At 37.3% G+C, this 13,707-nt stretch overlaps 1 protein-coding gene across 1 annotated transcript; it reads right to left on the bottom strand.

The window, feature by feature from the left end:
* Window positions 1-1,535: 1,535 nt before the first annotated feature.
* Window positions 1,536-12,980, bottom strand: gpr75 (G protein-coupled receptor 75). Its single transcript, XM_028820332.2, has 2 exons — window positions 12,848-12,980; window positions 1,536-3,551 (listed from the first exon to the last, which is right to left on the bottom strand). The coding sequence occupies exon 2, from the start codon at window positions 3,439-3,441 to the stop codon at window positions 1,840-1,842; it is 1,602 nt and encodes a 533-aa protein (XP_028676165.1). The 5' UTR covers window positions 3,442-3,551; window positions 12,848-12,980; the 3' UTR covers window positions 1,536-1,839.
* Between the last annotated feature and the right edge of the window lie 727 nt (window positions 12,981-13,707).

Genomic DNA, 13,707 nt, shown 5'->3' with positions numbered 1-13,707 from the left:
GCTTTGGCAAACCTAACACAATTTATCTCCCTCGCTTCCATTTCTGCTGCTACATCCTGATTTAGTAGAGTGACTTTTCCAATAATTATACATAACACTGTACCTAGATTTTTCTTTTGAAAGTGACTATTCAATCTCTTTTGAGGTTGTTCCTGACACACACAGAGTATCTGGGCAATATCTGCAGTGTTTTTACTGATCAACTTATTGCTAGCAATTGTTCATAATCAACAGTTTCACTATGGTAACTGTGTATCAAAACCAGCCTATTCTTTCCAGTGCACTATAGTTAGACATAATTATATTAAACATTCATACTTACGTAGCACATATTGAACCATTATCTGTTTTCTCACACCAGCAACCCTTAGTTCAAAAAGAAATGGCAAGGTGATATTATGTAACAATAAAATACAAATGACGTTCTGTTCCTTTATAGAAATAACCAAAAGATCACACAAGAGAATCAAATACATGAGCTACATCTACAGCTTATTTCTCACTACACTACTGTGCACATGTTCATGGGCATACAACACTGCAGAGTATATACAAGTATAAAATATCCCCGTCCGTATTAGTTCAAAGTAAAGTTCTGTCACAAAAAAACAAAATATTACGTTAATCTACTTGTGCTTTTATTCTAATATACTTTTATTTGTGGACACTATACTGTGCATAAAAACAAACTGATGTTGCGTTAATTCTGGGATTTTTCAATTAAATATATACTGGCAGAACATAAAATAGTAAAATATAAAGCAAAGGATGGCATATTTGATTTGGTAAATGCCACAAAACTGAGTGCGAACTTTTTAATACGCTATCTCTGAATGGTTAAACTGCAAAAATATCATTGAAAATGTAAGCTTTGGAAGTTATGCTACAATACTAATTTTATAATCTGTAACATCATTAAATACAGGTAATAAACTGGTGCGCTTCTTAAAAAGGTCACTGCGTGAAGTATTAGAGAACTAGCTGAAGTGTACAAATAAAGTGAAAATTATTAGCCTTAAAAAATACAATTCTGTTGTTAATAAATTATTTGTCACTTTATGTATGGAGTTTGTATATTCTAAGTGCAAATGTACCCTGAGATATCCAGATGTCATCATGCATCTTGAAGATCTGCATAATCAGCTAACTAAAACAAGTGTGCTCTAAAATGGGCTGGTGACCATCCAAGGTATGGTTCTGTCTGATGTTGTTTGCATGGTACCAGTTCCTCATGGCCTTTTAATTAAAAAAACAAAAACAAAACACAGTGTAGGAGAAAGGATGGATGGATTGTTTCATGGACAAAAATGTGCTTAGTTGCCACTATCATTAAAATGTATGGTTTTATGATCATTTTGCAAGTTGACAGCAACAGATATTTTTTTAAGAGACTGATTCTTCATAATTTATGAAGGTGTTTTCTATGAATACATTTAAGAGCACTATTGGAAGTACAATCTGTTCATTACAAAAGTCACTTGTATCTAAGACTGCCAATGTACACAAGGACATCGTAAACTTTTAAAACACTCAGAAGGTAATGCATTTGTAATACATTTAATTGGTAAAAAAGAAATATGGCAAATCCACATATACAGTCTTAGTGAAGAAAATGACAGCAAAATCTGATGCCATTAAAATATACAGAGGTTATAATGAAATATGCAATATTAATGTAAAAATATACTTCTGGCAGTCATCCCTCATATATTTTTTTGCTTATTGTTTGTTTTCAATAAAACCTGTCATTATGCTGTACATTAATACATTCATTCTGGTAAATAAAACTATACAAGTACTAACAGAAACAGCAAGTCTTGCCTCCACATGGCTACCCCATTAAACAGAGGGAACTGGGATTTGCTTGGATGAAGGGCTTTCAAAGTCTTGAATCAAGTCCTTCTTTGTATGGTAGTGCATGGCAACATATGATTTGGCAAACCCAAAAGTAGAATTGACAGGCTGTAGGCTGTTTGGGGAGCTCACTCCTTGTGAGGGGCTGCTGTTATAAATACTGTAATATGGTTCAATGCGGGTGTTTATAGGTGTGGAGCTGCTCTGAGCTAGGGGCTGGTGTCCACCTGTTGCTTTGGGGCTGAGCACGCTCTCCTTGGAAAGGCTCGGACCACAAGCTTGGTCAACTAGCTTTCTCTGTGGCTTGGGAGAGAGCATATAGGCCGAGTTTGTTTCGTGGTGAGAGGATTTGTTTCTGTTTACCTCTAAGCTGCCCTTACCAATAGCCCTAAGTCTGGTCTTCTGTTTGCAGCAGAGAAAACCAAGTGCAACATACTGAATGCACCAAAGAACTCTTCTTCTAAGTCCAGCACTGTTACGTGAGTAAATAAAAGGGTTTATGCCTGATTTGAGGAAAATCAGCGTAAATCCACAGAGCTCAAACTGGTACAGAATGAAGCTGCTCTCTGGAGACAAAACATCCTGAATTAGGGAGATAGCCATTGGCAGGCAGCATAGCAACACTGATAACACAATGACAACACATGTGACTACAGCTTTGGAGTCCTTAGCTGTTGCAAGGTTAACAGAAGACACAAGCTGAAACTTTCCCCCCACAACTGGCATCTGGCTCATTTTTTTGGTATACGGGTGTGTCTGCACATGCTGCAGCTTGTTGTAATTCTGGTTTCTATACAGTGCCGGGACTGTGCATTGTACACCATCAAAGCCAGTAGCAATGAGAGGTTGAGGGCTGGAGGCATGCACTGTAATAATTGGACATTTCCGAACCTGGGCATTCTTCCTTAATGCTTGTGCGATCATGACATATGATACAGAGACAATTCCTACACAAAATGCAAAGTCAATGAGGTACAGATAAAGTATAATTTTACCATCTCCACTAATCAGTCCAAAGTGTGGCAAACATGCCTTAGACTTCCAAGGGTAAGTCCTCATAGTCACCAAGGTAGCCAGTGTGAAACTTGTAGTCCAAAGAAGAATGGTGAGCATTAAAGTACATGGAAAAGATGCTGTCCGATTCGGTTGCTGGCCAAGCACCATGCGGAGCCGATGAAGTGCAATAACAGCAACGGTTTTAAGTGACATTATTATAAATCCAGAACTTGTCAAGTGGAAGGTAAAACAAAACTCTTTTGAGACACTGCTGCCTGTGTCAAAAAACAGTACAAATGCAAACATTGGGGCTGTAACACAGCAGATGAAGAGGTCGCAGAAAGACAAGTTCAAGATCATAAAGTCAAAGTTAGTCCGTAGTTTTCTAAAGGCTGGGTCAAAAAATGAAAGAAAGACAATTAAATTCCCATAAGATCCCAAGCAAAATATGATCACCAGTAAAAAGGTGCACATAACTAAAGTTGAAGTGTGAATGAAAGTTCCATTTGGAGAAAGCAAGCCCAGTGTACCATTAAAGGGCTCAGGTAGATTCTCATCCGCCAGGTCAGGAGTCTTATTGGTAAGATTCATAATGTCCCACAAACAGCTCACAAAACAGATATATTTCCCATTTGTAGTTCACAAGGTTACCAATATTCTTTGTTTTTTGATTTTTTGCAATGATGTTTAGCACTTTGTATCTGCAAAAACAACAAAAGGCAATGCATGTTTTTAGACGTCTTTTTAAGATTTTGGAAAGTCCAAAAGCACACTAGTACTTACTGAAATGAATCAACATGGTTTCTTTCCACATCCTATAAATCACACCCCATTTCCAAAGGCAATTCAAATAAGGAGCATGTTGATGTATCACCACAAAAAATGTCTTTTAAAAAATGGTAGCATACACAACTTTAGGCTTCATGTATTAAAATTATAAAAGTTACTAAGATAAACAGTTAAATTAGTACCTTGGTTTTACAGGGCTATCAAATTGCCTCTATAGTTACTTAAAATCACAAAATGTGTTACAAACTGTAAATTCATTATTATGCAGCATTATTTTAGCTACAAAACAATAACATTTTGATTTAAATTCTTTTTAGTATTTGTAACTAGATAAGTACACTGCAAGAATACCAACAATAAATGTCCATCTATATTCAGAATATACTGTATACAGTTACCATGTTACAGTATGAGAAAAAAATTTAAATGTTAAGGAAATACTCATGTGTTCTGAAGTATTCATATATATGGTTTTGACTCAATTCATCACTTTTGAATAATCCTAACAAAACATCTATAAACAAATGTTTATAAAAATTGAAGACAGTACATAGAAACATTGTGTCTGCAAAAAGGATTAGTTTCTTACTAATTAGGTAGCAATGCAATGGAGTTAGGTAGCCATGCCATGTGCCACTGGGTCTGACCCCTGCAACCCTGTGACTGGATTAGGCAGGTCTGAACATGGATGAATAGATGCTTAATGTAGCTACTTCACTTTTGTGTGTGCAGTGTTTATTTATATATCTATGTATTTATTACTGAATGTTCTATAAAGCTACTTCTTTGAAATTTGGAAGTTAATTCAGGCATCTTCTATATTTCCACAAAACTAGGTTGCATGTCTCTTACTTGCAGACTTTTTGCCTATGTTAAATCTTATAATCTACATATTATTTCATCACTGGAAGTTTGATACTCCACTGCACTGGTAGCCAATAAAAAGAAACATAAGTGATAGGGGAGTCTGAACTGTGTAGTATGCAAGTATTTGTTGCACATTTTAACCAAGCCAAAAACATATATATTTAACTGGCTTAAAGAATCTGACACATTGTGTGGGTGATATAAACAATAATATTACTAAAAGACAGGTGGTACGTCATATGCACATAATTAAACCCCTGCTTTACTTTCATTCCTTCTCACCATCTCTTTCTGTTAATTTTCCTGAGTTCCCGAACCAGATAGATTCAAACATTTGAAATTAGGCAGAGAAGAAAAAACAGTGAATGCTTCTCTAAAACTGGATTAGGGGTAGATGATATGGCCAGAAATAGTTAGCGTGTTAAAAAAAGAAATAATATTGCACAATAACCATAGTTATTGAAACGCACCATAAATAAAGCTTTATGCACACTAGAAAGATTAAAATTAAATACAAAAGAATGCACAATTAGAATGTTTCAACAATTCTTGAATTTTCCTTTAAGTACTGTAAATGAATGAAAATAAATACACATTTGAATAAATAAAACTGAAAACAAAAGAACTGTAAAGTTCATAGGCTTACATATTTATACATCACAGTATCGTAAACAGTTTGCATGCTTTGTGATGAAACTCAGTTGTAATGTGTTATTAGTAAAAATTTATTCATAATGTATCTATTCCACAGTGGCGCAGTGGTAGTGCTGCTGCATTGCAGTAAGGAGACCTGGGTTCGCTTCCCGGGTCCTCCCTGAATGGAGTTTGCATGTTCTCCCCGTGTCTGTGTGGGTTTCCTCTGGTTTCCTCCAACAGTCCAAATACAAGCAGGTTATGTATATTGGTGATCCTAAATTGTCCCTGGGGTGTGTGTGTGTCCTGTGGTGGGTTGGCGCCCTGCCGGGGATTTGTTCCTGCCTTTCTGGCTGGGATTGGCTCCAGTAGACCCCCGTGACCCTGTGTTAGGATATAGCGGGTTGGAAAATGGATGGATATCTATTCCATCTTATATCACTTTTCCACTACTCTAATTTCCCGGCTGGGCCACCTAGCCAGAATATTAATTAGCTTGCCTGCTAATTAGCCAAAGTTACCCTTAACTCTTCTTCTGCTCCATTGCTAGCTAGTTACCATAGTTAACAAAGGAATACACTAGGACCTAGGACTTCAAACGCCTAAGGTTGTCGATTCAAGTCATGCTACTAACACTGTGTGACCATAAGCAAGTTATTTCACCTGCCTGTGATCGAATTAGAAAAACAAAAGAAATGTAACCAATTGTATCTCAGATGTTGTAAGTTACCTTGGATAAAGGCATCAGTCAAGAAATATCATTAGGTCTTTGGAGCTGCTTACTGTTGAACATATTATATACAACTGCACACAAGTAAAACATTACTAATTTTCCTAGTGACTTATAATTCCTGATTTTCTTAGTGACTCAGCTTTTGTCGGTAATCACTAAAAAACATAGTTTTATAGGAAAATGTATTTGTTTGAATTGAAACAGGTAATCAGTAGGAATATTGTGAGTATATTTTGCAATGAATCGCCATAATGGGGTAAAGGGAACACAGCATAAAGATTTTTTGAAGTCTGAGCCAACGGCCTCTGTATTACAAATCAAAACATTGGAAAACTGTAATAGGCTGAAAATTATTTATATCAAATTGTTACCTTCCCTTAGAGGGACTAAGATTACCACTTAGAAACTCAGATGTTTCAGGCTTGGAACACGACACAAATGTTTCTGCACACAGCACTGCATTTCTGACCCCGGAGCACGATAACGCTATTCTCTCAAGTCTACTCTAGTGTTCTTGGTTTAAACTCCTGCTTTCCAGAGAAAGTTCCATCTGAGAATCTTCCTCTTACAGGCCGTACTACACAGCTCTTGGTAGCTTTTTTATGACAAATATTTTTTTAGTAAGATATACTTTAATTCTGTGTTCACCTCTGTTGTTACACATGCTTTTACTCCTTCTAAATCTTTGTTTAAACATGTTTTAAATGAAATTCAATGGTGAGGGAAAGCATTTTAAATTAAATTCTAAATGTAGAGTCTCATATCTAAGCAAAGATATGGCTTTATAAAAAAGCTTTCTAATGCAAGGGACCTCAGTCAGATTGATCGGTGCTGCCTGTTACTTACTTCAGCATTACTACAATTTTAGGTTGTGCCCCTTACTAGTATTATAGAGTTGCTGAGATTCTAAAAGTGCACATGTATAGGTCTTATTTGTTATGATCACATTGCTAAAATTACAGACAAAGGAAAAAATAATGTTTAAAGTGTAATCCTAGGACAGGTTTTATTTCCAGTTACATATTATTTTTGATCTGCATTAAAAAAAAAACAACTGATTATACATTCTAGAATCTTTATTACATTAATACTTAGTAGTAGGACATCATCTAATTAATTTGCGAACGAAACACTTGGTGACTGTAAACATCCATAAATATATGTTTATTAAGAACATAGCAAGTTTAACTGAAACGGCAAGCAACTTATAAAGAAGTTCATTATAGTAAGTATCAAAAAAGAATTGTCTCACTATAATTACATGCCAACCCTATGTGCTTTTTAAACATAACAATACGTAAATGGTGTATGCAAAATCTCTTCTTTTTCACTGAAGCTTGATGCTTAAGTACCCCACAAATACATGAACATCAAGAGTGGAATAACTCTCAGTGAATGTATTTGCATAAAGAAAAATATTCTGATTTTATTCAGAAAACTTACTTATGAGAAACCAAAACAAAACAGTCTGAATATGCCTATAACAACCCCAAAACAGTAAACATATAAACCTTTTTCTAGTTACTACATTTCAAGCTAGTGTCTGTATGTACAAAAATGTCTCTCTGTTGATTATGTGTCTTGCCAAGCTTTGCCTTGAATATCATCAAATCACTTGCTCATGCAAGCATATGGAGAGAGAGAGAGAGAGAGAGAGAGAGAGAAAGACAGAGAGAGAGACAGAGAGAGAGACAGAGAGAGAGACACCATAATCAGACATTGATAAATACACATTTCTTCAGATCTGGGTATGCACCGCAGAATGAACATCTAGGTGGGTAAACAATATTCAGAGTGCTCTGTTATACTTTGCACCTCCCATAATTTGGGGAGAAGGGTACACTGGATAAATAGCAGTGACTGGGGGGATGCAACAGTCTTTCTGTCAAATGGTCCAACTACAGTATGCAGCTGGGTTTCCCTGTCTCTGTTCCTCTACCAATCATGTCACTTTGGCTGGTGTCTTCACAGTGGTATGTAAATTCTCTAGGAAGTTCATGTTCATGCATCTGCAAAGACGGCTGAATGCTTTACGACTCCAGTTGGAGGAGTTCCAAGAAAGCTGATTAGTTGAATAATGCAAAGCTATGTCTTGTAGCAACACCAGCAAAATTCAATCAAAACTGAAATGCTTTCTACAAGATGCCTTTTTTCACTAGTTTCCCATTGTCCACTGTCATCTAGCATACAGCAATATGTGCCAGCACTTTCACTTATACAAATCACATTACAGCAACAGTTAAAATATATGGTAAACACTTATAAAAACTTGGTTGAGTCCAAGTCCCTCTTATCTGCTAAGCCAGAAATACTTTGTCATACTTTTATCATATTCTGATGGGACAACTGCAATTCACTGTTCAATGTGAACTCACCTGTCATACAGTTCTCTAAAAACTCTCAATTAGCTTTGTGGATCCTTTTCTTAAATAACTTCCCTAAGGCTATCACTGGATAAGGTAACAAGGTAAGGTGCCATATAAAGACATATCAAATATAAATTAATTCCTTATGCTATTTTTACTGTTCAAACTTAAATCCCACTTTAAACCCCACCATTACATTTTAAATAGCTATACCTTTAACTTTATTCATTGATTCTTTTATACCTACTGACTTAAACCTGATCCAGTTTGTATCAATTCATATGTTAAGTACTGTAGAATGTTTGTCTTGTAATTTATAATGTATTGGATTATCTTGACTTGTAAAAATCACCTTATAATGGTGTATTCTATAACAAACACTATAGAAAATAAAGATTAACTGCATGATTGACTGCTATGTCTCTTATCATATGTGCAAGCCCTGTGATGGGACAGACCATGGTTTTACATAAAATGTATTATAAATTATTTACTAAACTCTTATATACACAGTTCAGCTACCCATATTTATTAAGCATGACAGTAATTTTTGTGACACCATGGGCTAAAACAGTCTTGGGTATCATTAGGAGGGATAACTTTCTGACCTTCTACAGTCTCCAACCTTAATTTTAGCAATCAAAACACTTTCTTACCATTCTTGGCTGCACACATTCATTTATAATAGAAAATGCCTTATTTTGGCTGCACAATTATTAGTTTACCTTTGCAAACTATAGCTTCCGAATGAAATTGTTTTCAGCTGATGTTTAACAGAACAAGCAGATAATGCATTGCTTTACATTTTTGCAAAGAAAATTAAAACACAAGATAAAATTACACAGTACATTTTGTGTTTTTCTCATGTGGTATCACTGCACTTGTATAAATCTTTTATACTGTGGAAAGAGTAAGAATATTTCAGTTTATCTCTCATGGTTCCTCAACCCCACATTTTTTGCTAAGATTTTTCAGAAGGCTAAAAAAATCAATATGTTTCCTTGGATCCATACTAACTTCAATAGATGTACCATACAGTATACTGTTGTTGAGTGTTTTCATTCCTACCTATTTAACAAATGAATTGTTCATTCTTACTTCTAAATGATCCAATTTAATTAGTCTTTTCCTTCTCGTGTTTTAAGTTCAGAAATATGTGCTAGTATATTTACATGTAAAATGAATTTGTAAATTTGCATTGTTTTGCTATATCTTTAAATTATAACTTTCTTTTACCACATCATCTTTAGTTCACCTATTCCTGCAGTTTACTTCCTTACTTGTATTCAAATACTAACAGTTACTGATGAGAAGTGCAGATACAGGTGCAAATGACGCTGAATGTTACGACAGAGCCGCTACTTCAAAGTTTATTCAGATATGTGCTAATTAGCAATAAAAAGGCTTAACTAAGTGGTCCTCAAGTTCAGTCCTGCAGACCACTTTAAATGGACTGCTGCCTATTAAACAAGCAGTTATTTACCTGTTTCTGCCTTTTTTGTGTCACTATACTATAGTAATTACAAAATGGTTTTGCTAAATTGTTAGGAGAATGTAGCAAGCCTTTGCGTATGTGACATTAATTATGATTCTTTTTACATTTACATTTATTTGTTTACTGCAGTGGGCTGGTGCCCTGCCCAGGATTTGTTCCTGCCTTGTGCCCTGTGCTGGCTGGGTTTGGCACCGGCAGACCCCCGTGACCCTGTATTTAGGATATAACGGGTTGGACGATGACTGAATGACTGACATGACTTTATTTGTTTAGCAGACACGTTTATCCAAAGCAACTTTAAAAATAGCTTTTTAAAATTTTGCTCTTTTTTACGTTCTGGTTATTTAAGATTTTCTTATCAATTAACTCACAAGTGAACATTATACTGAAGTAGCTACTTTTCTCTAGTACTCAGTATCATGCTCCTGTTTGTACTGCTCATCACTATAATCAGTATTTGGATACAACTAAGAGTGTAAACTCCACATCAAAAGGTGAATTAAAAAGAATAATATTAAAAGAAAGTTAATATTTGGAGGTATGAAAAAAATGAAAAATTCTAAATTTTGTTTAAATTTAAATATACTAGGCCGTATTTCTAAACGCAAAAATAAAAGAAGAAAAATACTAATAAAACAATTACATCATTTAAGAGTAAGACCAAACCATTTTTTTAATCCGGTTAGAATGCAAAACTGCAGCCACAGTGCTACCCCAAAACTAAACTTGGGAACCCCTGCCCCTGGTTTTTTGATATTAATTTTTCTAACAAATTTGTTTAAAATAAATTATATTATGTTATCATTAAATTAAGAAATGAGTACATTAGAGGGTCAGCTCAAGTTGGACGGTTGGGAGACAAAGTCAGAGAGGCGAGATTGCGTTGGTTTTGACACATGCAGAGGAGAGATGCTGGGTATATTGGGAGAAGGATGCTAAGGATAGAGCTGCCAAGCAAGAGAAAAAGAGGAAGGCCTAAGCAGAGGTTTATGGATGTGGTGAGAGAGGACATGCATGTGATGGGTGTAACAGAACAAGATGCAGAGGAGAGAACGATATGGAAGAAGATGATCTGCTGTGGCAACCCCTAATGGGAGCAGCTGATAGAAGAAGAAGAAGAATATTTATAAAGAAGGTCAAAATTTTAATGCATATACATAAACTGTCAATTGTAATGCATTCCTTGTACAGTGAATTGGTATGGAATGACTTTCTGTGTAACATACAGAGCACAAACATCAAAACACTAAAGAAATCAACCTCTTCACCAAAGGGAAACAGAAACATTTTGTCAATGATCTTACTGTTTCACTGACCTTGGGTACCAAAGTGCACACTGTCAAAGATTGTTTATAATGTGGCCTGACTGTTAACGGTATACAAGCACATTATTTGCTTGCCCATTAGTTTGGAACATCACACATTTTAGTAATTTATTATTGTCATTTAATTGGAATTAACAGTTTTGCAATCAAGGAAGAAGATTAATCCCTTTTTCAGTCATGCTAGTGCTTGTCTGTTTAAACCCCACAACTGAAAAGGACATTGGAAATCTGAAACCATAGTTCATGCACGGCTTACCAAATGTAAGCTAATTTCCTGTTAAGTTAGGGGCACCTTCTTTTAGCCAGAATATATCTTTATGATTTCCACCACAGTTCTGCCAATATACTGCTTCACTTGCATGCATTTATCACCTGCCCCACATCTCACTATGATGTACTGCATCTCTTAATGGGCCTGCTCAAAACTGCTCAAAAGTGGGGGATCACTGAAATTCTGTGCAAAAGACATCCAGCTGGGATTTTAGATGGAAGGCTGAGTGCAATATAATTACATTATTATAATTATTTCACAGTGCAAATGCTGATTTACTGTGATTAGCACTTCAATAAGAAAGCATGAAAAGTATACACAATGCTAAAAGGACTATAATCAAGGTCTTTCCATAACCCTAGATGAGGTGCTGGTGCATGCACACTGTTTTGAGTTAAATATTCAGTATTCTACTCAAATACTAATTAATGGTGCTAATTAGTCAATATCTCTATAGTCAAAATAAGGAAGGTATAGCTGGCACCTGCATTAAGATATCCATCCATTATCCAACCCGCTATATCTTAACTACAGGGTGATGGGGTCTGCTGGAGCCAATCCCAGCCAACACTGGGCACAAGGCAGGAAACAAACCCCAGGTATACACCCACCCACCCACAAGGGCCAAGGGACACCTAACCTGCATGTCTTTGAACTATGGGAAGAAACCGGAGTACCTGGAAGAAACCCAAGCACACACGGGGAGAACATGCAAACTCCACGCAGGGAGGTCCCAGGAAAGGAACCTGGGTCTCCTAACTGCGAGGCAGCAGCGCTACCCACTGCGCCACCGTATTAAGATATGAAAGGCCTAATATTAACAACAAAAACTAAGCATCCATCACCCCACAAAAAGACTGGATGATGCTGGTGCATACCAATATTACAGACAAGAATTGATTATTGAATTGATTAATAAATAATATAGTAAAGGTTTTAACATAACAGTGCACGGCAATTATTATGGAGAGCAATATGTTTTTCATGATCTACAATGGCTACACACATCAACGTTTCGATAAAATGGCATTGAATGCTTAACGAAGGCAAATGAAATCATCTCCGCAGTAACTCCTCGACATTAAATTTCTGAACATGCGTTAGCGCAACGCCAGGTAGCAAACGATGACAACGGACAAGTTCACATAACGCAGGAGTATCGGATGCTGAAACATCACAACCTGCCCTACGGTACGTGACTGCCTGCATTGGGCTCTCAGGCACAAAGCTGCCCTGCGGCGCTGTTTTCATCTCAGGGCGTTCTGGTGTCCCACTCGGTTCCTCATCCTCCGGGGGTCTGAAGAGGCCGCTCACTGCGCTGCTCTCTCGCCTTCATCGGAAATGAGCCGCGAAAAGTCGCGTTGGCGCGCGCTTGTTTTCTGGTGACTGTCAGCGTCAGGCGGTGAAGCCGTCGTGTGGGTGACATAAACGCTTACAACGGGACATCCACCACCACTCGGTATAAACCAGCCAGGGATCCCAGGGAAACACAAACGAGAGCTTGCCGTACGTACTCACCTCCATGGTCGGAGGCTGGGCTACATCAAATAGCTCTCCTCTTACGCTGCATCTGCTGGTTCTTGTCTTCCGCGGAAAATGCAGAGAAACGGCAGCTGCTGAAGTCATCGCCGACGTGAACCTCATCCATAAGGCTTGGGGCGAGAAAGCAAAAGCAGCCTAGAGAGAACGAGAGAGAAGGAGGGAGGGAGGGGTGAAGAATGGAGGGGGTGAAGGGGAGAGGGAAAAACATAGGTAGGGAGAGAGCCGGAGCTGGACTGGAGAACTGAGATAAAGGTGCAGGATAAAGGAGACAATCGGGAAAGAAAGGGGGGAAAGGTGCAAAAGTGTTAACGGGATGATGAGGGACTGATTGGAAAAGCAACCTATAGAGAAATTGCAGGATATGAAGAGGGATATGGTGAACAGTGAGTAAGGGATTGGACGTGCGTTGTGCGGATAAGAGGAAAGAAAACACGAAAAAGAATGACAGAAGAAGAAGAACGGAAAAGAACGCAACGGGGGTTTAGTAGGAATACGGCCGCTTCTTAAAGGGTTGGACAGCGATCTTCATCAAATCGTCCAACTATTATATTATAATGCTCGCTGCACTATACCAGTAACACGTTTATTAAACTAGCTTTTAATTTAGCCGTGCTGCACACACAGATTATTTACGTATAGCTGGTATATAAGACTAGAAATGGGAGAGCACACGATTCTTCGTTGTTTTCCTCGTGTAGTGGCGCATGTACAGGGACACGTGAAGAAAGGCTTCTAGTGCTCACGTCACTCCTCTGCACTCGGCCTCTTCAGCTCAATGCAGCATCTTCAGAGCAGAAGATGCAGCCTCAGTGCCAAATGCTCCTCATCATTAAACT

The sequence above is a fragment of the Erpetoichthys calabaricus genome, chromosome 15, assembly GCF_900747795.2.
Source record: "Erpetoichthys calabaricus chromosome 15, fErpCal1.3, whole genome shotgun sequence".
Taxonomy (NCBI): Eukaryota; Metazoa; Chordata; class Cladistia; order Polypteriformes; family Polypteridae; genus Erpetoichthys; species Erpetoichthys calabaricus.
Note: the sequence above shows the minus strand (reverse complement) of the source record. Positions and strands in the feature narration are given on the sequence as shown.

Coding starts and splice junctions, on each gene's coding strand:
- gpr75 (XM_028820332.2), bottom strand. CDS start 3,441: ATGAATCTTACCAATAAGACTCCTGACCTGGCGGATGAGAATCTACCT.